Raw genomic sequence first — 24674 nt, 5'->3', positions numbered from 1 at the left:
TGTGTTTCAAAAAGCAGAACTAAATCTCTACAGTCTACTAGTCTGCAGTCGGTGTGATGAGTGATGTAACTAGCCCCTGTACACTGATTTGGGGAAGAATCAATCGGTCCCACAATTTCAAATTTTAGGCTAATTAAGCTGAATTGGAAAAAAGTTTTTACTGTCTTTTTGGTCCAAAATGTAAAAAACACTTCACACTGCAGTGAAAATTGAATGACAAAATATTGGCTGATACTATAAAAAAAAAAAAAAATCTTAAATTAAGCTACATTCACAACTTACCTGTGCTATGCTATCCTTATTTTTTTGAATAAACAACTAGGTTTGGTACCACGAATCTTAAGTACTTAAGGCTCGGTTTAATATTGATGGATAAGCTTTTCAAATGATTTCATATTTTTGTATAAACTTGTCAAGTTCTTTTAAAAAATATATATATATATATATATATATTATTTTAACTAACACCGAATATACAGTGAGGGGGAAAAAAGTATTTGATCCCCTGCTGATTTTTAACGTTTGCCCACTGACAAAGAAATGATCAGTCTATAATTTTAATGGTAGGTGTATTTTAACAGCGAGAGACAGAACAACAAAAAAACCATTTCAAAAAAGTTATAACTTGATTTGCATATCAATGAGTGAAATAAGTATTTTCAAATACACTTGCCAATATTTATGCACCTAATTGTTCAGCAATGAATTTCATATATAATTTCTGGGGGAAATTATATAAAGTAAAACAAGGTGCACTCATTTGGATGGGAGATTTTAAGTGTGTTAGGAATGTAATGATGGATAGAAAGACTTTTAGAGAAAAAGCAGCAGATAGAAACTCTCTAAATCAAGCCTCGAGATTACGCTCTTTAATCCATAGTAATGCTTTGCTAGATATTTGGCGTGTCTTCCACCCTACAGAGAGGGACTTCCCGTGGTTTTCTAAGACTCATTTGTCATATTTGAGAATTGACTATATTATAACAGACTTCACTAGTGAACAAAGAGTCAAAAAAGTTCAAATTAAAGAGATCTCTTGGTCAGACCAGAAAATGATCTTCCTGGACTTAAAAGATCAATTTAAGAGGCAAAGACCTCAATGGAAATGAAAGGAGTATCTATTACAATCTCCACAAAATAAAGTTCAGATAAACCAATGGATACAACAATACTTTAAAGAGAATAATACTTTTGAATAGTCTCCAGCAGTTGTTTTTCTTTTGGCCTTTAAGTGTGTCATAAGAGGCTACTTCATTGAAATGGCATCACAGGATAAAACACGTAAGGAAAAAAAATGTCAGATGTATATATTGAATTGGAAAAACTTCTAAGAACTAATAAAAACAAACCCTATATAAATATTTCAAAACAGATTGATGAATTAAAAAAAAACAGTTAAAAACTAACACTAATAGAATACTGGGGAAAATGAAAACAAACTGGTACTATAATGGCAATAATTAAAATATATTATATATATATATATATATAAAAAATCTAAAATTATTTCTAAAATTGTTTATGAAGGCAATACTTGCGTACCCCCAGAGAAGATAGCTAAGGCTTTCGAAAATTATTACAGAGAATTATATAATTCAATAAATCATAAAGTTAACATGGAACCTTATTTTTTTAAATAGAATTTCAAAAAATTTACCAATCTTCAATTAGACAAATTGAATATGCCCTTTACAAAATGGGATGGGGGGGGGGGGGGGGAGGGGGGGATCTCTAAAATAATTTACCATCTAAAAAAGTTCCAAGTCCAGATGGTCTCCTGGGTTTATTTTACAAAACCTTTAATGAGGAGCTTACTCCACATTTGAAGACTGCCTTTAACGATTTTGCAAAAATGGGGTCAATTCCTAAAGACCTATTGAGAGGAAATATAATTACTATCTTAAAACCAGATAATAATTCTGAGGATGTAAGGAGTTATAGAACTATTTCACTTCTTAATGAGGATATTAAACTCTACGCAGCGGTTATAGCAAATAGGATGAAACAGGTTAGGCCTTTGACAGGGTCAATTGGGAATTTCTGGAAAATACTCTAAAACTCTTCGGTTTTACAGGTACAATTTTAAACGCCATATGGCACTGTATTTTAACCCTTCAGGTAAAACAATGAGTCTGGGCCTTTCCTCAAATTGGTTAAATTTGGCAAATGGCACAAGACAAGGCTGCCCGCTATTATGATTACTACTATTGCCATTTATATAGTGCCAACAGATTCCGTAGCGCTTTACAATATTATGAGAGGGGGGGATGTAACTATAACTAGGACAATTACAAGAAAAGGAACAATAGGTTGAAGAGGACCCTGCTCAAATGAGCTTTTAGTCTATAGGAGGTGGGGTATAAGACACGTTAGGACAGGAAATATCAATCAAATAGGGTGGGAGTGAAGCAGAGCTGGAGGAGAGAGTAAAGCACTGCCCTATAGGAGAGAGCAAGAGACCGGTATGTAAGGTAGAGGTTACTCTGGGAGGCCATAAGCTTTCCTAAAGAGATGGGTTTAAAGGCCCTTCTTAAACGATTGAAGACTAGGGGAAAGTATGATGGGGTAGGCAGGCTATTCCATAGGAAAGGAGCCGCCCACAAGAAGTCCTACAAGCGCAAGTTGGCCGTACAGGTGCGAGCAGCGGTCAGGAGGTGGTCATGGGCAGAGGAGGGGCTGTGAAGAGATAGAAGGGGCTAGAATTGTTCAATGCTTTAAATGTATGGGTTAACACTTTGAATTGACTCCTATACGATACAGGGAGCCAATGTAAGGACTGGCAGAGGGGTGAGGTGTGAGAGGACCGACTAGAGAGGAAAAATCAGTCTGGCGGCGGCATTCGCTACAGACTGTAGCGGGTCAATACGGCTTTTGGGGAGACCAATCAGGAGAGGGTTACAGTAATACATGCAGGAAATTACTAGAGCATGGACAAGCTCCTTGGTAGCATCTTGTGTAAGAAAGGGGCGGATGCTGGCTATGTTTTTAAGTTGCAACCTACAGGATTTGGCAACAAACTGGATGTGAGGCTCAAAGGTGCGGCCAGAGTCAAGTATGATGCCAAGACAGCGTGCTTGCAAGGATGGACTTACGTGGATATCACTGACTTGAAGGGAGAGCGAGAGAGGAGGATCAGTATTAGGAGGAGGAAAGACAAGGAGTTCCGTTTAGACCACTGAACTATTAGCGATAGATATAAGAAACAACAATAAAATAAAAGGGTTTAAAGAGAAAGAAGTAGGGATGTGCACAGGCAAAAAATGTGGTTTGGTTCGGTACTTCCGAAATTTGAGACTTTGCCAATTTGGGAATTCGGCATTTCGGCAATTCCCTAAGCCTAACCCCAACCCAACCCTACCCTTACATCAGCCCTACCACTACCCCTAACCTTACCCCTAACCCTGCTAGGGTTAGGGTTAGATTCCGGTCATCATTCCCTTAATTTTACCTCCCTCTCCTGTTTTGACACTTTTCAGAAAACTGAAATACTTCAGCACTTCTGAAATTCGCCTATTCGACATTCGGAAGCATCCGAATGTCCGAATTGCCGAAATTCGTCCGGAATTAAATTCGGACCGAAACTAATTGCACATGTCTAGAAAGAAGATATTAAAATCAAATTATATGCAAACGATATACTCATTATAATAGAGGACCCCGTGAATTCAGCTGAAGAATTAATGAAGGTCATTGAGAAATATAGCCAGTTCTCGAATTATAAGTTGAACTCTTCTAAATCAGTCGCTATGCCACTATTTATGGATTACTAGATGAAAGCTCATATTACAGCAAGTTTTGACTGTACATGGGCTAAAAATTACTTATCTTATTTGGGTATAAAGATATTGACAAACCCACAAAACTGGATAGAGCTAAATTTGATCAATTCCAATTTTTTTTTTGTAAAGTCACTTTTTATTGTAAGTTATGAACAAAGTATACAAGCAAATATGGCAGTCAGGTGTGATAGCAGTGGGACGCGCAGGTCTCCATTCGGGTGACATCAACTACATACAAGTTGGATGCGCAGATCCATATTAGTGAGGCATACAGTCGGTCGTAGAGTGGAAGTGGTTACTTTGCTCCACATTGTCCAAAAAATCTTCTTGACCAGTTTGCCTATATATAATTAGTGAGGTGGTAAGAAATAACTTAGGTGTATATGAACAACGAGACGCAAAGGTCCCTTCAACAATTAGTAGGCGTGACCACAGTATGTCTGTCGTAGCATTAGTATTCATTGTTTAGTTTTTATTTTTATTACCTTGTCGTTTGCTAAACATGTTTATTTTTCCCTAGTTAGTCATTGTTGTATATGTGTAACTTTCTGTGGCAGTGTTGCCATTCGTGTTTGTCTGAGTCTGTGTGGTGTTGTGCCTGTGTAGTGGTGTGTCTCGTGTTGCATCTCCGCTTTCGACTGGGCTCCCTATGTGTCTATGGGTCGTATTAGTCAGGTGCCTGATTCCCCGTGAGTTTGGGGGGGGGGAGGGGTGAATCCCCTGCGTTTGCTTCTGTAGAGACTATGTTGGGCTTGTTATGAAAGGGCTAAGGTGGGGTCGTGTCCCTCCCGAGGTTGCGGTTTCCCATCCAGCTCCCATTGTCTCATCAGCGTCAAGTAGCTATATGGTCGTTGGAGCGGTTATTAGGCGAGAGCTTTTCCTGGGGACGTCAGGTGTGTACTCCGCTGTCTAGTGTGGTCCTCGGTGTTGTTCTCATGCGGTGAACCTCGTGATTCGGAGCAAGGTTGTGTGAGTGTGAATGTATGTGTGTATGTGCTGTGATGGTTGTATAAAAGGTCCCTGAGTGGGGGGTGTAGTACGTATGTTTTGGGCCGCGGTAGTCCAGTGGTGGTGAACGATGTCATTACCAATTCCGCTGTTTCCCCGCTTGACATGGGCAGTTGTGTCCTGGTTCGGGGGCCGTGGGAGTGTCTGTCTATTTATCGTCCGAAAGTGGGCTCCCTTATTCCCGTCCCTAAGGTCTTAGTGTTTCCCTTTTGCCCATTGGTGGGATTCTGTGCGGTTTCGTATTTGCAGTGTGTCCGTTCCCCCCTGAGTCCCCATCTCGCCGCTACCGGTGGGCGGGGGTTTCAGGTTGCGACCGGAGGAGCAATGTCCGGAGAGAGTCCGGGTATCCCATCACCTCTCTCCCATCCCCTCTAGTTAATGAATACGTCTTAAGAGCAGTAGACATACCATAACCTCCATTGCCCTGCGTCCTTTTCCTGTCTCCCCAGAAGACTAGCTATTGTGGATTTGGCTCTGTGTATGTCTTCGACCCTGAGTCGCCATTGCCGATTGTCGGCGGTCTGCGTTTTCCACAGTAACAGTATCAATGCCTTGGCTGCGTTCAGCAGGTGTCTGAGAATTGATTTTTTGTACACTGTGGGCGTGTCGTTTGTGTGGTCTAGCAGGGCTCAGTCTGCAGTCATGGTCGTGGGTTCTCCCAATATTTTACGAATTTCTGCTTCAATTTCCTTCCAGATCAATTCCAATTTTAATTATTATGTTACTACAGACCTCATTCTCAAAATGTATCTGGCGTAAAAAAATAAATTAAAAAAACAGAATAAGTTTTAATTTGTTAACAAAGGATATTGAAAAGGAAGGATTGGGGTTTCCATGTTTAGATAAACTTATTAGAGCCTCTACATGCTCATGCATTTCATATTCTTCATCCATCAGCCATAAAGGAAAGTTGGTATAAACTTGAACTAAGGAGAATTGATGCATGTATTGGTAAGTATACTAATCTGCTTCTCAGGGGGATCCCTCGACTAAGCAGTCCTGAGTATTGTCAAGAATTGTGTCACTTGACACCAGAAAGATAGCTCTAGTTACACAATATAGGGTGACTGAATATCCACGGAAAAAAATTAGCCATAATAGAGGAGTGGCTGCATGTGTTAGTTGGTATACTAATCTGCTTGTTAGGGGGAACCCTCAACTAAGCAGTGTAAAGGATTATCATGAATTATGTCACATTACACCGACAAATGTAATTGTTCCATGGTATGTGAGTGCTCTGCAATACTAGCCAGGGGGAACCCTCGACTAGGCAGAGCTAGAACCTGGGTACAAATAGTGAAAGATAGAGAAACAAAGGTTGTGCACATAGACACAGGAATATAGAAAATCTGCTACTGAACTTGTCCTGATCTGTGCCTTCAAAGGGCACCTGTGTATAATCTACAGCAAGTTCAAGCCGTCACTAATTATATAGGTGTACTTAGTATCGCCGTTATACCAACAGGTAACATGTATCTAAAGGGATAATCACAGAGCTAAAACCTAAATACAGCTTGTAAATAAACACCAGAGAAATGGTAACATGTATCAGAGGAAATGGTGGCACAATGTATTTGTGCTCTGCTGGAATGCTAGCTAGGGGGAACACTTGACCAAGCAGTGCTAAAACTAAAGTACAGCTAATAAACGACAAAGAAAAAGTAAAAGAAACTTGAGCATGAAAAAATAATAAACACAAAAACAAAACAGAGTGTGCTCTCGAACTAGATCTAATCTGTGCCTTAAAGGGTCCCTATGTGTGATTAGAAACTGGTTCTAACTATCACTTCAGAGCAATGGTTAAATAACTTCAGATCAATGAATGAATAGAAAAGAAATATATATAGGAGGACTGTTCTGGAAACGTTCTAATCTGTGCCTTCAAGAGCACCTGTGCTGCAATCAAAGCTAGTGCTGGCTATCACTACAGAGCAGTTAAATGTCTAACAGGTTTCCCGGGTTGATGAGAAAATCTACGGCCGTTTAGATCAAGGTAAATATAGATGATGTGGACAGAATGTCTTGGTCTTATAATCTGGCGGCAAACTAACCATGGGAAAGAACAGAGACCCGATGCGCATTTCGCCAGTAGGGCGGCTCTTCAGGGGAGCTTATGACCTTTAACTGGAGGCACTCTTACTACAACAAAAGTTACCCCAAAATAAAAACCATTTGTTTAAATTATTGATACATGTTCAATCAGCCACAAAAATAGTCATAGCAAGACACTGGAAAAATCCTATATACCACTCCTGCAACTCTAAGTTAGCAGGTGAAAATTCTATGTACGGTTTTAGCGCTAAGGAACGTCTCTCTCTCTGCCTTCCAGAGATTGGGTTATTGCAACATATGCGCATAGTTTTATATTGGTTTGCAAAGGATGTGTTTTGTTCTTTTGTGGGATGCTTGGTGTCTGAAATATTTATATTAAGATGTATAGAGTCAGGAAACTGAAAATATAAAAGGGGAATGACATAATGGAATAATGGCTTCAATGATTATGAACGTTTTAGATGTGATATAAAGGTTTTATATGGTTTAGAATAAAATAAAGATTATTATACAAAATTAAAAAAAAAAAAAAGTATTTGACCCCTTCGACTTAGTACTTGGTGGCAAAACCTTTGTTGGCAAGAACAGAGGTTAGACGTTTCTTGTAGTTGACCACCAGGTTTGCACACATCTCAGGAGGGATTTTGTCCCACTCCTCTTTGCAGATCCTCTCCCAAGTCATTAAGGTTTCAAGGCTGACAATTGGCAACTCGAACCTTCAGCTCCCTCCACAGATTTTCTATGGATTAAGGTCTGGAGACTGGCTAGGACACTCCAGGCCCTTAATGTGCTTCTTCTTGAGCCACTCCTTTATTGCCTTGGCTGTGTGTTTTGGGTCATTGTCATATTGGAATAACTATCCACGACCCATTTTCAATGCCCTGGCTGAAGGAAGGAGGTTCTCACCCAAGATTTGACGGCACATGGCCCCATCCATCGTCCCTTTGATGCGGTGCAGTTGTCCTGTCCCCTTAGCAGAAAAACATCTCCAAAGCATAATATTTCCACCTCCATGTTTGATGGTGGACATGGTGTTCTTGGGGTCATAGGCAGCATTCCTCCTCCTCCAAACACGTCGGGGTGAGGCCAAAGAGCTAGATTTTGGTCTCATCAGACCACAACACTTTCACCCAGTTCTTCTCTGAATCATTCAGATGTTCATTGTGAAACTTCAGATGGGCCTGTACTTGTGCTTTCTTAAGCAGGGGAACCTTGCGGGCGTCGCAGGATTTCAGTCCTCCACGGTGTAGTGTGTTATTAATTGTTTTATTGGTGACTATGGTCCCAGCTGCCTTGAGATCATTGACAAGATCCCTCATGTGTAGTTCTGGGCTAATTCCTCACCATTCTCATGATCACTGAAACTCCGCAAGGTGAGATTTGCATGGAGCACCAGAGGGAGACTGACAGTTATTTTGTGTTTCTTCCATTTGCGAATCATCGCACCAACTGTTGTCACCTTCTCACCAAGCTGCTTGGCGATGGTCTTGTTGCCCATTCCAGCCTTGTGTAGGTCTACAATTTTGTCCCTGACATCCTTGGACAGCTCTTTGGACTTGGTCATGGTGTGGAGTTGGGAATCTGACCGATTGATTGCTTCTGAGGACAGGTGTCTTTTATGCAGGTAACAAGCTGAGATTAGGAGCACTCCCTTTAAGAGAGTGCTCCTAATCTCAGCTTGTTACCTCTATAAAAGACACCCAGGAGCCAGAAATCTTGCTGATTGATAGGGGATCAAATACTTATTTCACTCATTGACATGGATATCAATTTATACCTTTTTTGACATGCGTTTTTCTGGATTTTTTTGTTTTGTTATTCTGTCTGTCACTGTTAAAATACACCTACCATTAATATTATTGACTGATTTGTCAGTGGACAAACATTCAAAATCAGCATGGGATCAAATACTTTTTCTCCTCACTGTATATAAGAAATACAGAGTATCCAGATTCTAATAAACAAGGATTCATTAACTAAACAGAGTTATTTACTAAAGTAAGAATTGCTGGGAATCCAAATTAAATTTCAGATTTAAAGTCAAAATACCGGAATTGAAAAAAAATTGCAGCTTTGCTTTGAGTTTAGCTATTTTAGTCTTAGCAAATTTCTGAGTGTTATGTCCTTCATACTCGGAGGGTTAAAGAAGACATGACCACTAATTGGAGAGAGAATCATCTTGAGAACCTACCATGGGGTAACTGTTGTTGTTCAGGCAGGAATGGCAGTCCATGGACAGTGTGAGAGGCTATCCATGGTGTTCATCGTCCCATCTTCACAGCTGCTGTACGGTACAACTTTTCATTTTTTGATGTGCTGTTGTTGCTTAGGTGCAAGTACCCCATGCAACTGGACTCTACATCTACATAAAATCCCTCTCTACAGCGTTGTCTGCTCCAACGCTGTAGAGAGGGATTTTATGTAGATGTAGAGTCCAGCTGTGTCTGCCCCAAATCCCCTTAATAGATTTGTCTGTAACCCTAATCCCAGCCCCAGTGCAGTCTGCCCTAAATCCCCTCCTCTACAGTTATTTATGTTCCAAATCCTGCTACCTCTTAGAGTTATGTGTGCCAAAAATCCCCTTCCCCAGTAGAGCTGTGTCTGCCTTATTTCTCTCCCCACTCATATAGTTGAATCTGCCCCAAATCCTCCCTCTAAGAGTTGTGTCTGACACTAATCTGCCCTCTCTTAGTTATTTGTGCCTCAATCCCTACCACCAGAAAAATAACTGCCCCAAATCCCCTCTCCTTTAGTATTGTAGTGTGCATGATGACCCATGAGGCAGCATAACAGGAATTCAACCTCTCCCAGTTCATATGCCATTGGACATTTTGGAATGTGTCATTCCTCCCCATAGAGACTGAAATGTAGGTATCTGCATCGTAGTATCTGAAGGTACCATTGTTACAAAGAGCTTCTCTTTCTTAATGGGTTACTATAACACTTTTGAGAGGGGGGACCTTTCTGGCGTAACTTCCCCTACTGTTTACTTTGGGCAGGGTCCCCCCTCTCAATTTGCAGTAAAACAAAATGTCTGCATATAAAAGGTTTCACTCACCTTGAATCAAACGTGTAAAGATTTAAAACAAAACAAAACAAAAAAAAAAACTCAATGAACCAGAGGGAGGCTGGAGGGAGGGCAAAGTGGGAGAAGTTGCAATCTCTGCAAAGAATAATATTTCCACTATTATCAGCAGCATGTATTGTGTGCTGACGACAGACATTAAATATGCACAGAATTGACATTAGGCAGCCCGGAACAGAGGGCTGCCAAGGTAACGTGTGCTGGGGGTGCAATAGCTCTGATTACATACGGACTCCTATCACCATGACCAATTCAAATCACTGATGTGATCATGGAGTTTGGAGTAACCCTTTAAGTTGCTAGGTATGTAGCCCTATAGTTTCATCTTACTGAAGTAGTTCCTGGAGGCACATTAAAGCAACAGACACAATAAAGGGCTCCAGTCTTGATCCCACTTGATCACCAACCCTGATCCCATCATAATGGAATTAAACAACATTGCAGGAATGAATCAATTCTAGCACCGATTAACCAGCAATCATAACAAAACAATGGTGTAAAAGTCAGTGTAATTAGTTATTTCCAGGCAGATGCAGGGGCACAGAACTATGCATTCTGGACTTGAGCTGTTGCAATTTAATGGGTACTTCATGGAGATACTGCTCTGTTAACATTTTTGTTTTAATGTTTTGTCACTATAATAATGTAGACATAATATGTGTTGAGCTTAATTTATAGTAGGGAAAGCTAAGGTTGACTTAGAGAAGACCAGTTTATAGAATGTGGAATGCAAGCACCATGCTTGTTGCACCAGATCTCAGATCTGGCCCTGGGTTATAATATAATACCTAATTCAAGAACTTAGATGCCTCTCAAGCTTGTGCTATGGGTTTCCTATAGAACCCATAACTGATCATTTATGGTTCTAGACAGCTTACTTCTCGATAGTCTGTGTGTCAAAATACTTTAATTTTTCTTCGTCATTGCCAGGTGGGCTAAAACCTGCAATCTTGCTCCTAGTTTTTTAACGTAACAAAATCTGGAACTATGAAAGATAAACCAAAATGGACTTAGAATGACATTCAGACTCTGACCATGAACCATAGACCACTTCTTGCCATCACTCCGTCCTGGAAAAATTCAGATTCCCTATATATAATAAGTTCGGACAACTTCACATTTCACTTCTTGTATTTACATTTTTTTTTCAAAATTCTTTGCACATTTTCACTGCTTTAATAAAAATAAAAAAGTAAGAGAAAAAGCCACACCTCACAAAAATGATATACAGAAGACACTTCCCAAGGTAGAGACAGGAGACTGCATTCACACCTTGCTACTTTCCACAAATATATGAACCCTCCCTGCCAACAGGACCTAGGATTAGCAGGGGCAAAGAGAAAGAGGAGCAGGACTTGAATTATGAGATGCATGTTACATTATATTAAGGATAACTAAATTAAGAGCAAAAAAGAAAAGAGAAATGGCATGTAACAAACAGGAACAGAAAGAATAAAAATAAAGCACAGGGACAAAAAAAGAAACATATTTCAGGAGCTGGAGTGTGTTTGCAACAGTTGAAAGTGAGCTAAGAAATGGGAGGAAGATGGAGTTGTTATAATAATGAACATAAAACAAAATATTGCAGAAAATAAATAAGATGACAATGAAGAGGAGTTGGAATTGAGGAACCGATTTGAGCATCAGTAGGATTTGCGGACATAAGTGATAACCTATAACAATGGGTTTTAAAGGCTCCTTGGCACAGTGAAGAGAGTGGCAAGTTGCTTCTAGTAGGTGATAATCGCACAGACATGGTGCTGTGGGTAGCAATATCCATGACTATTTATCGAAGGCCAGTAAAAGGATTAGCATACATAGTAGAGAACAGCACAAAGAATTTGAAATGGAAGGAAAGACTGCAAAGATAATTGGAACAAGAAGGAGATTCGAGAGAGAAGTACATATAGTTAGAAAAGGCTTGATAAAGAATGGAAAGTATGGCAGGGAGAGCTGTGGCTGGCAAGTCCCTGCAGTTAAAATGGCAGGTGCCCTGGTCCTGGGATGTAGGTGTCCAGGGATACACTACGCTGTCTCATTTGGTGTCCAACCATCATGCTCTGTTGTCCTGTTAGGTGTCCCCCTAAAGCACCCTGGGGGGACAACATATGAGCATTCTGTGGGAACATTTCCCCTGACACACTCCTTTGCTTCATTAGCATAAAGTTTTGCTGCCCCATCTGAGGTGGAGGCGCCATTCCTGTCCTGCCCATGGAAGGCATCGGGGGTACTCCCAGGGATCTCTGAGGTCCTGGAAGACTTGGGCCTAGACGGCCTGAATGCTGCTCTACCATCATGTTCTGTAAACTCAGAAGGTGCATGTTGGTGGGATGTGGCTTAGGGTTCTGGCTACCTCCCTTTGGAAAGTACTGCAGAGTACTACTGGGCTTCTCAGAGGGCATGATCCGTGATAAATCAAATTCTGGGATGCCACTGGCTGATGGCCGGATGACATCCCCTAAATCTGGATCACTAAGTATGGAGGGTAGACTAGGGCCATAGGGGTCAGACATTCTATGGGGAAGCCGTGGCTGATGGTGAACATCATCTGGGAAATGCTGCTGCATGGAGCTTCCACTTCCTGACTGGGGGACTCCTTGGTTGTGAGGAGGTCCAGGCTGCAGGCGCGGAGGGAAGACCAGCTGGTTGGAGGACATCATTTGTGTGCCAGGTCCTGGACAGCAAGGTTCCTGATTCATAGAGGGCATCATTAGAGGGTTCTGCATGGCAGGACCAATTGGTGGATGCATAGGTGGTCCAGGGGATGCAAGAAGGGATGAAGGGTGCTCATGAGAAAGAGGTGGCTGTCCGGGAAGGGTGATATTTCCCATAGGGCTCTGTGAGGAGGACAAGTTCAAGTGCAGGGAGATGGGAGCATTCATCCCAGGGCCTGGAAAAACAAATTATACACGCATAAATATTTTTTTTTTAAACTGGTCTGTTCAAGTATGTAAAGGATGTCTAGTCCCACAATAAATTCACTTTCCTCTGCTCTAGATGTCTTTTCTAAACTGTAAAAGTTTGTTCATTCATCCCTGTGGCTAAATCATCTACTCAACACTGCTTTGCTGATTCTCAACTTCCACGTCTGCTTTTACTTGTGCTTTCTAATCACTGTTCTCTTATTTTTCCCATAAACTGTCATCGATGGTTCTTCTCCCTTCAGCAAAACCAGGGCCATCTATAATATGAATAGGACCCTGGGCAAAGCATTTTCTTGGGCCCCCTAGGCCCTGCCCCTACCCCCCCCCCCTGCCAATTACGCCCAACCCCCAATCACACTGACAGACCTTCTGACACATACACACACAGACCGATATATTAAAACATTCGCAGATACATACTGACACACATACACTGACACACAAATATATACTTCTATCCATTCAGACATACTGACACACACACATACATACATACAAACACACACAGACACATACACTGACAGATATACTGAAACACACACAGACACATACACTGACAGATATACTGAAACACACAGACACATACACTGACAGATATACTGAAACACACACAGACACATACACTGACAGATATACTGAAACACACACAGACACATACACTGACAGATGTATTGACACACACAGACATTCTGACACACACCGACAGGCATGCTGACACACACACAGACACACACACACACATACAGACATACACACACACACAGACATACTGACATACACACACACACAGACATACTGACATACACACACACACACACACAGACATACTGACATATACACACACACACACACACATTCTGATACACACAGACATACTGATACACACACAGACATGCTGACACACACACACAGACATACTGACACACACACAGACATACTGACACACACACAGACATACTGACACACACACAGACATACTGACACACACACACACACAGACATACTGACACACACACACACACAGACATACTGACACACACACACACACAGACATACTGACACACACACACAGACATACTGACACACACACACAGACATACTGACACACACACACATACACATTTAGCCACCCTCCAGGTTCTTACCTTTTCCTGGAGGGTGGTTTCCCTGGGGTCCAGTGGCAGGCTGAGGCAGATGGGAGTTCTCCTCCTGCCTTTCTCCTCCCGCACAGCTATTATCTCCGGTGGGAGGAAGTGATGCGCGGCACTCACTTCCTCCCAGCCGGTACAGGAAGGGGCCCGGCCACCCGGGGGGGCCTCCTTAGTTGGCGGGCCGGTGCGGCTCTGTGCAGCCGCACCGCCGGGTACATGGGGGCTACGCAAATCGCGGGGCCCACAGGGCAGCTGCTCTGGGGCCCCCCAGGAGCAACTGGGCCCGGGGCAGCTGCCCCGTTTGCCCCGCACTAAAGACGGCCCTGAGCAAAACCCTTCATATTGTCAGCTGTTGCACTTACCCTGTTGACTCCCTGGTGGTAGGAGTACTCGCTCTGGGAGTAGTTCATCATCTGAGGTGGCAATGGTTTTGATAGCATTGTGATACAGCGGTGTAGAGCTTGGCATGGCGTATTTAGACATCTGTGACATCATCAGGGATAAAGGATTTTGAGAGGGTGCTCCATCTACAGTAAAGCAAGTAAAGCTAGTTACAAAGAAAACTCCTTATATAAAAGCAATGCAAATATATAAAACGGAGAGGCACTGAAAGTGTACACTGATGCACATACCTATTAAAATAAATAAATAAATAAAAGAATAGTGTATATAGATATAGATTAAATGATCATATTTGTGATTTGCTATATAAAAATAAAAAAAAAAGTCAAATTATTATTATGTTATTATTTATATAGCACCAACAAATTCCACAGAGCTTTACAGTGGGTGGACAAACAAACATGTAGTTGTAACCAGACAAGTTGGACACACAGGAACAGAGGGGTTGAGGGCCCTGCTCAATGAGCTTACATGCTAGAGGGAGTGGGGTAAAGTGACACAAAAGGTAAGGATAGTATTAGACTAATGACAGTTCAAGAGAGGAATCAGTCGAGAGCTATTAACAGTTTAATTGATAAGCTTTATGAAGAAGTGGGTTTTTAATGATTTTTTTTGAAGGCTTGGAGACTGGGTGAGCATCTAACAGAGGAGGGAAGTGAGTTCCACAGGAACGGTGCAGTCCTCGAGAAGTCTTGAAGGAGAGCATCAGAAGATATACGCAAGTCTTCAGCAGAGCGCAAGGGCCTAGACAGGACATACTTGTGTATTAGGGAGGATAGATAGGTGGGAGCAGCATTATGTAGAGATTTGAAAGCAAGAACCAGAATTTTAAATTGAGCCCTATATCTTACAGGAAGCCAATGTAGGGACTGACAGAAGGGTGAGGCGTGGGAGGTTCAGGCGGACAAGAAGATGAGCCTCGCCGCCGCATTCATTATGGACTGTAACGGCGCAAGTTGAGAGCACATAAGACAACTGAGAAGCGAATTACAGTATTCAATGCGAGAAAGGACAGTGGAATGGACCAGCACCTTAGTCGCATCTGGCGTTAAGTAGGGTTGGATGCACGCAATGTTTTTGAGATGGAAGCGGCAGGATTTGGCGATCAACTGAACATGAAGCGTGAGGGAGAGGTCGGAGTTAAAGAGAACACCTAGGCAGCGAACCTGCGTGGTGGAGCTGATGGTAGCACCGTTGACTTGTAGGGGGACGCAGGAGTAGCAAAAATTGAGGGAGAAAAGACCAAAATGTTAGTTTTGGTCAAGTTGAGTTTAAGGAAGTGGGCAGCCATTCATTTAGAAATAGCAGAGAGGCAGGGAGAGATCAGGAGAGGACAGATAGATTTTAATGTCATCCGCATAGAAATTGTATTGGAAGCCAAAGGAGCTAATGAGTTTACCAAGGGAGGCAGTATAGATGGATAACAGTAGGAGACCAAGGACTGAACCTTGGGGGACACCAACAGAGAGGAGTTGGGGAGAAGAAGCAGAGCCAGAGAAAGAAACACTGAAAGAGCGCCGGGAGAGGCAGGAGGAGCACCAGGAGAGAGCGATATCTTGTAGACCGATATTGCGGAGGATGAGAAGAAGCTGTTGATGATCAACAGTGTCAAAAGCCACAGAAAAGTTAAGGAGAATTAGGATAGAGTAGAGACCATGAGATTTTGCAGCGAGTAGATCATTGGATATTTTGGTCAGTGCTAAGCATGGAAACCAGACTGAAGCGGGTCTAGCAGAGAGTTGGACTCGAGGAAGTCTGTCAATCTCGCATACACAACTCTTTCAAGGATCTTGGATGCAAAAGGCAGTAGCGAGATAGGACGGTAGTTGGATGGGGAGTTACGGTCAAGGCTTGGCTTCTTTAGAATTGGGGTTATAGTTGCTTGTTTGCAGGGCGATGGAAATATGCCAGAGGAGAGAGAGAGAGAGAGAGATTGAGAATTTTAGTGAGAGGTAGAGAAAGAGAAGAAGACAGAGTACGGATGAGATGCGAGGGAATTGGATCTAGGGAGCAGGTGGTGGGGCGGGAGGACTGGAGCATTTCAGAAACCTCTTCCGCAGTGGCGGGTGCGATGAACATAGAACAGCAGAGGGAGGGAGGTTAGGGGAAGTATTGTAAGGAGAAGAAGAAAGATGAGAGATCCCTTCCCTGATTGTAGAGATCTGGTCAGTGAAATGAGTTGCATATTCTGAGTCTGTCACGTTAGTAGGTGGAGGAGGAACAATAGGGCGAAGAGGAGAGTTAAATGTATGAAATAGTAGTTTGGGTGGTTTTAAGGGTATTGAAGTAATTTACTTTTGCAGAGAAAAGAGCCAACTGTATGAGCGCAGCATAAATTTATAGTGGGGAAAGCCAGACGCACGTTGAGACTTTCTCCAACAGCGTTCAGCACTTCTGGAGCATTTTTGGAGGTATTGAATCAGCTTGGTGTGCCATGGTTGTTGTTGGGGGCGCTTGCTGCATTTAAATGTAGGAGGTGCCATGATGTCTGGTTGAGAGGAGAGGGTGGAATTGTAGAAGGAGGTTGCAGAGCTAGGACAGGTGAGGTTTGAGATAGGTAAAAGGAGAGTTTGGAGATTAGTGGAGAAATGCTCTAGGTCAAGACATGGAGGTGGTCAGATAGAGGAAAAGGAATATTGGAGAGATTAGAGGCGGTACAGAGATTGGTGAAGGCGAGATTAAGAGTGTTTCCCGCTGAATGGGTTGCTAAATTGGACCATTGCGTAAGGCTAAAGGAGGAGGTTACAGAGAGCGACGAGAGGCATCAGTGCAGTTGGGGTTGTTGATTGGGATACTGAAATCCCCAAGTATAAGGGAAGGAGTGCTAGATAAGAGGAAGTGGGGAAGCCAGGAAGAAAAGTGCTCAATGAATAGGATGACTGGGTGGGGCGGTAGATGACAGCAATTCTTAAAGGAGTGGGTTTAAATAGGCGGACAGTGTGAACTTCAAAAGAAGAAAAGGATGGGGCAGGGGGAGTTATGATTGGTTTAACGGTACATTGAGGGGAGAGAAGGATGCCTACACCACCTCCTTTACAGTTGAGTCTGTTAGTGTGAGAGAATTGTAGCCCACCAAACATAAAGAGGCAGGAGTAGCGCTATCAGAGGGTCTCTGTAAGTGCAAGTTGTGTAAGTGAGTTTGAGATGAAAAAGTCGTGTATGGCTGTTGATTTTAAATTACTGCAGACGGAGAGGGCGTTGCAGAGTGTACACTGAATGTTGGTAAGTGAAGGTAAAGGGCAGGGTATTGTGATGAGGTTTGTCGGGTTTCTGTTATTCTTAGTGTGTGTAGAGAAGGTAAAGGGCCATGGATTGGGAGAGACCTTACCAGCTGCTAGAAGCAGGAGGAGAGAAAGTGACAGGAATTGTAAATGGGTTTTGTATGCATGGGGTCTAGGATGAGATCGATTGTGGGTAGGAGTGAGAGAGTAGAAAAATGAGCACAAGGCATGAGATGAGAGAAGGGGGGAGTAAATAAGAGAGAGGGGCATATATAAATGTGAATGTGGGGGATGAGTGAAGTGGGTGTAAGGATAGATTTTTATACAGAGGGAGAAGTAGGAAATAAAGAGGAGAAGACAGATCATGCTAAACTGGGAAAAAGTAAATTGGAAATAACTGAAATATAAAGAGCAGGCAAGGTAGGGTAAATATTAAGTTTTCTGGGTTAAGAAAGTGCAGGAGTAATAAGAGGCAGTGTGTACAAAGTTACTAACATGTATATTCCATTCAGGACATAGAAATACACAGCATGAGTTACAAACAAATTCTCACCCTGTTCCATAACACCTATAGATGTTCCGGAATTCAATCCTATTCCTTGCTTTCCTGGTGGAATACCTGGGCTTGGCATAGTTGCTTTAGGAGAGGGAGCCCATCCAGGAGATGGTACATTCATGTGAGGTGACCTCAGTCGACCGGGAGAGGTGCTGGGTGAACGACCACTTATTGAGGAGCCCAGCATTTGGGGAGACTTTAGAGAAGCTTGAGGATTGGAAGGAGGAAGTCCAGTCATCTGAGCAACTGGATTTTCAGGGGACTTCATGTTTGCAGAAGGTGAAGATACAACTGGTGAGATTACCTGTCTAATAGTTGGAGACTTAAGGTGGCTCATAATAGGAGAACCTATCTGGTTGACATTGACTGTCAGTTCTGTTGGTCGTCGGCCTAAGCCTCTGCTGTGGATCGGCCCGAGGCCAGATGAGTTGCCGCCAGGAACAGAGGGCATAGGCATGTGGCTGAGACGTGTGGTGCCCCCTACAGAGCTGTGCTCTGGTCCAAACATGTCCATGCTCATCTCTTGTTGCATGTTGGGAAACTGACTTTGTCCTGGGGGAAAACCTGGCTGGCCCTGATGGAACTGGGCTGGAATCAACATTTTCTGGGAGTCCCCTGTCATCCCACTGCCATTTTGTGACTGCACTGCCCGCATTAGCTCTTCTGACCCTATTTCTCCTTGAGGACCCATAAGGTCACCTCCACTTCTCATTTTCTGGGAGAGAAGCATTTGCTGGTGGGGTGTCATCTGAAGATTTAAGTTCATATTCATATTGACGCTCATATTCATGTTAAGGTTTCCTCCTCCCCCTATTGTTGGGTCTTGTTCTCTCCTTACCCCTTGTTGGTTAATTGGAGGGCTTAGCATGGCACGGGAATTACCAAAATCCATACCCATTGCATGGCCACCTGCTATCCCATCTCCAGGAAACACAGAATGCTCACCTTGACGGTGTGAAATCAACACTCGTTCCATTTCCATGCCTTGTCCAGTAGGCATTGCCAGTTGTCTCTGCATACCTGTTGGGCGCTTCTCAATAAGCTGTTGTCGAAGCAGCTCCTCACGTGCACGTGGGTTTAAGAATCTCTCCACTTCTGCTGGACCACCACCTGGATATGACATCCCACTCTGTGGAAATCCACCCTGTCCTCCGCCCATTGGTGACATTTCCTCCGGCCACCGGTTGGGTCTCTGCAAGATGCCCATGTCCATAGGTATGTTCTGCATTGGTCCATACCTTCCTGTGAACCTTGGACCCTGGAATGTAATTCCACCACCCCTTAATGGCATGGGTTCCTGACCCTCTAATGTCCCTGGAATCCTATTGCCAATCCACTGTTCTCCAGGTTTGCTGTGGTATGGTGGAGGAGGTCCCCTGAGCATCATGTCAGGTGCTGGCCTCCCATGGATGGACATATGTTCTTCTTTACGCCTTTTCTCTGCATAGTATTCTTCTTGCAGTTTCCTCCAAGCAGCTTGTTCAGGTGTGAGGCTGTCTTGCCCCAATCTTTGCATCATGAGACTCATTTGATGCCCCATGTCAGGACCTGGCTGGGGACCTCCCATATCTTGCTCCATTCCAGGAGCTCCCAAACTTTGTGTTTGTGTGATCATAGATTGCAAGGGCTCCTCATATTTCTTCATTGGGGTTGGAGTGTTTACTGGGGGTGCAGGAAGATTAGAAGGAGGTACTGCTTCACCAGGACTTTGACTGTGCTTTGAAAATGGTTCACTGGCTGACCCAGTGCGAAGCAGAAGCCGTTCAATGTCTCGTAATGTCTGAAGAGAACGCTCACGGTGCTCAAGCTGCTCTCGAGAAAGACTCTCTTGATTAATTGTTCCACCATTCCCTTGTATTGTGTCACCTAGCTCTGCCTTTTCTTCAGGTAAACCTCCAGAAGATGGAAGGGGAGGATTAGAATGGCTACTTGCAGGACGACTACTGCCATTGCCTAAAGGGTTGGGAGTTAATTCCCGTTTAACCTCGTCTGGAGTTGTTTCCTGCAATGCAGCAGGGGGTGCATGCCCTGAAGCAGGTGTGGGCTGGTTTGCTGGTTTGCTTGGAGCTGAGGGAGGGATGCTAGAACCAGGAACAACTACACCTCCATCTGAATCACTGGAAGGCTTCTGAAGAGTTGCCTGAAAAAAAAAAAAAAGTGGTTGAAAACCGTGATATTGTGCCCTCTTCAGAATTTAAATTGATTAGACTGAGCACAGCTTTTGAAGCAATACAAATCTTTTAAAATACATTGTAATAAAATTTTCACTTAGAATTTTAAAAATGTAATTCAGTTTTATTCTATTTAAACTTTTCCTATCTGAAATCTTTCGGCTGTTAGACTTGATGGATCTTTTTCCCCAGACAGGAATCAAGGTCCATATCTGGCAAAAGATATTATTGTAGATTATCTGGATCTGGGTAATTTCCATTTGTTCTCCTGTAAATTAGCAGGTTTGTTAACTAAAGTGAGAATTGTAGGGGAGACAAAGTACATTTCAAACCTAAAGTCAACAGGACAATGCCTTCAGGTCAGCTATGCTTTCAGTTCAGCTACTTTGGCCTTGAAATTCGCTATGGATTCCCAACAATTCTCACTTTAGTGAATGACCCTCTAAGTTTTTATCTGTGAATCAGCACCATTGGAAGGTAAACCCCTTGGTCTATTCCAGGCAACCATAATAATCCTAGAAAGAGACATATAAACACATAGGGAATCCCAGTATAAACAATAACACCAATTGTGTAGTAAACCCAGGGCCGGACCTGCCCACCAGCATACTGGGAAATTTCCCGGTGGCCCTGCATACTAGTGGGCCGGTGCACAGCCGCTTAGTGCGCACCAGCCTGTGGGCCGCACGGCACAATTACAGGGTGACTAGCGGGAGGGGATGAAAATTATCATTGGATACATCATGTGTCTTTGTAATATATGATGTATTCAATGCATACAAAATTACAGGTTTATTCACTAAAGTGAGGATTCAAGGTGAATTAAAAAGTGAATTTAAAGGAACACAAACATGTAATCTTGACCCTATAGTGTTTAACCTACCATTAAGGTGGCTTGCCCTCCCCCCCCCCCCCCACCTTAGCCCTCCTATAAAAGTTTAAAACTCACCTTATTTCCAGGGCCGCGCGGGTCTGCTGTGCCGGCTCCGCCTCCTTTGTGACATAATCAAAATGGCCGATTTTTAGCCAATCCAATACTTTCCCAATTGGAAAGCATTGGATTAGCTAAAAATCGGCACGGGGCCAAATGCCATTTTGGCCAATCAGGACCTCCTCATAGAGATGCATTGAGTAAATGCATCTCTATGAGGAAAATTCAGCGTATCCATGCAGGGCGTAAGGGACGATGAACATCAGGGCTGCTTTTTCGGCAGCACTGACCCAGGAAGCACCTCCAGTGGCCATCTAAGGATTGTCCACTTGGAGGTGTCCCTAGAGGCAATGTAGTGTTTGCATTAAAAAAGCCTGAAGGGAACTATTATATTTACCAAAACAACTACATTAAGCTGTAGTTCTGGTGACTATAGTGGTCCTTTAAGATCAATAAAGGTGAACTGCAAAAATGTTCTAAGTTAACTATGCTTTCAGTTTTCCACTCTGGCCTTAAATTTGTAATTCTCACGTTAGTAAAATATAATAATAGTGAGAAGGCTCACTTTCAAATTTAAAATAATTTTAAAAACCCAACAATTCTCACTTAAATAACCTGTGTTATTTTCTGTGAGAGAAATGAATAGACATTAAGTACCTCATCTAGCTTGGCTCGAGGCACATTCTGCTGGTGGTAAAGCAAGATGGAATCTGCATGTCCCTTTAAAACAGCTTCTGCAGCCCTGTAATAGAGAACACCTTAAAGATGAGACAAAATCTTTGTAAAATATTGCATATTAACTTATTAAATTGTTTATTTAATATATATTATGTATCTATTTAATATCACTGCCATTAGTCTTTAACAGCATGTAATAAATGAGCAACAAAATTATATTTATAGACATCAAACAACTTTAGCTAATGAAGCAGTTTTAGTGTATAGAGAGACCCTGCAGTCACACTGCTCACTTTTCTAGTATTTAGAAGTTAAACCACTTTGTATATACGGCCAAAAGCCACACCTTCCTGCATGTGACAAGCAAAGCCTTTCTAAACACTTCCTGTAAAGACAGATCTAATGTTCAAACTTTATTTATTGCACATTGAGTTTAGCTATGTTAATAGCCTTCCAGACCCTGCAGGAGCCTTCTTTGTTTAATTAAAGTTCAATTTACAAAGCAGGAGATATAGTCTTCGAGTGAAAGTAAACATCTGAAAATTAAAAAATGTTTTCATGCAGGCTGTGTGAGTCACAGTCAGGGGAGGTGCGACTATGGCTGCATTAACAGAAACAAAAGTGATTTAACTACTAAATGGCAGATAATTGAGCCGTGAGTCTGCAGGGGCATGATCTATACACAAAAACTTCTTCATTAAGCGGAAGTTGTTTTGATGGCTATAGCATCCCTTTAGGTATCTGTTCCGAAAAGTGTAAAACAAATTAATTATTAATGCAATGTGCCTCCTGGTTCCACCGGTTTCCTTGTTGACAGCCCTTTGCCCCACATTTCAGAATAGATCACTTTTTAGACATAACCCCCACAATGTCTAGAAAAGGATACAACAACTCCAACGAATACAGCCATGCACAGTGTTTGGGAATCATGTGCTAGGAATTGTGGGATTGACCAGCAAACACCCCCAATAAATGTCCTAGTTGCAGTTTAGGTCTCTATGATAGAGGCACATGTCATTCTTTTTTTAAAAAGACAACAGTTTTCCTTTTTATTTTTGTAAAATATAATATTTTAAAATACAACAATAACCATTGTTGAGAACAGGCGTGAGTATATCTTATTTATTAATAGCCATTTGTTATGACTCAAGTTCCAATAAAGTAAGATAGTCTTTAAGTCTTTAAAAACAGTTCAATATACAGAGATGTTGTGTTGCAAAACAGGCAATAAAATATCAGGCAAAAATGTTTATAGAAAGAATGAAAAACTGTCCTTTCCTTGCAATTCTTAAGTACCTCCCTTTCCAAGAATTAGTAAATAAGTAAATAATAGTAACCTGTAAAACACAGGAAGTAAGCTGAGTGATGGGGATACATTTATTACCTAACCAAGCAGAAATAAAATAAAAATGTTACGACATGTTTGTTTTTTGTTTTTTAAGACTGGTTATAACAAAACAACCTGATTGCCTCCTTTCACCAATAAAAAAAAAAAAAAAAAATGTTGAAATGGTTCGGCAGGAGAGATCACATTACGGAAAATAAATTTAAAACAGCATGCTTTTAAGGTGGGGGCATATTTACATTTGTTTTTTTTAATACAGTCACTGCTGAAAATGTTATGTAGGGTGCATTTTCCTTGTGTGGGTGTGCTGTTGGAATACTTGGATATAGGATATGATGTATTGGTGATGGGAAATGTAGGCAAAGAGATTTTTGAGAAACTGGGAAATAGAATATGATGTGGTGGGGGTAAAGAGGTGAGATGGCAATTAAAAAATATCCAACTCGCAACATAATAAAACATTAATACTTCTCTGATCAAGGGACTTCGCTTTAAGATCAGTGACCAAGAAAGTTATCTTATATACTTGTTTTTGTTAATCAGAAAGAGCATGGGACAGTAAAAAGCAGATGTACATTGCCAGCAGGTGGTGCTAGAATACACCTGTGGTTAATTATAAGTGACTTATTTGTATAGCAGGTGTTAGTGCTTTTGCTATCATTGTATAGTCTATACAGAACTATATTCCGTAGTTCTATTCTGGGGGCACCCTCAGGGCACTCTAGTGCCAGGAAAACTAGTATGTTTTCCTGGCACTAGAGTGGTCCTTTAAGGCCGGAATCCCATATGGTCAGTATCTTAGAGCAAGAAGGAATTGCTCCAGCGAGGAGTCCTTTAGATCTGAAGCTAACAAACTACGAACTCGGTTCAAAAATAAAGGATACCCCAACCGGATCCTCAAAAAAGCGTTCCAAAGAGCCCTAATACAAGAAAGAAGCGTTAGTCTTCGATCAACTAGACCCACCACCACGAACCAAATGATCAGATGTATTAGCACCTTTGATGAACAATGGCAACCCTATTAAGGATATATTCACTCGACACTGGCCAATTTTACAATACGATACAGATCTTAACACCAATTTAGTTCCCTATCCGAACATTACGGCACGAAGATCAAAAAATCTTAGAGACCTATTGGTACATAGCCATTTGGAAAGAAAAAACATCTACAAAAAATTGGCTGACTGCTCCAATGGGAACTCATAAATGCGGCCACTGCAAGGCCTGCCAATTCATCAAAACTTCAAAAGTGGCAAAATGCACCCAAACCTCAAAATAATTTAGAGTGAACCATTCCATCAACTGTAGCACCACTCGAGTCATCTATGTGATAACATGTTCATGTGGTACCCAATACATTGGGAAGAC

General features: G+C 42.1%; 1 protein-coding gene across 1 annotated transcript in view; it reads right to left on the bottom strand.

Annotated features, from left to right (window-relative positions):
- Positions 1–11037: 11037 nt before the first annotated feature.
- The window catches only part of BCL9L (BCL9 like), a 46307-nt gene continuing 32670 nt past the window's right edge, over positions 11038–24674 (bottom strand). Inside the window, exons 5-8 of the mRNA XM_063436667.1 lie at positions 21938–22022; positions 18176–20318; positions 14362–14526; positions 11038–12814 (exon numbers count right to left, since the gene is read on the bottom strand). Of these exons, the coding sequence (XP_063292737.1) occupies positions 11901–12814; positions 14362–14526; positions 18176–20318; positions 21938–22022 (3307 nt within the window). The 3' untranslated portion in view covers positions 11038–11900. The remainder of the gene's footprint in view (positions 12815–14361; positions 14527–18175; positions 20319–21937; positions 22023–24674) is intronic.

This window comes from Pelobates fuscus, chromosome 11 (assembly GCF_036172605.1).
Source record: "Pelobates fuscus isolate aPelFus1 chromosome 11, aPelFus1.pri, whole genome shotgun sequence".
Classification (NCBI taxonomy): domain Eukaryota; kingdom Metazoa; phylum Chordata; class Amphibia; order Anura; family Pelobatidae; genus Pelobates; species Pelobates fuscus.
The sequence above is the reverse complement of the archived record's forward strand: the minus strand, read 5'-3'. Positions and strand labels throughout refer to the sequence as shown.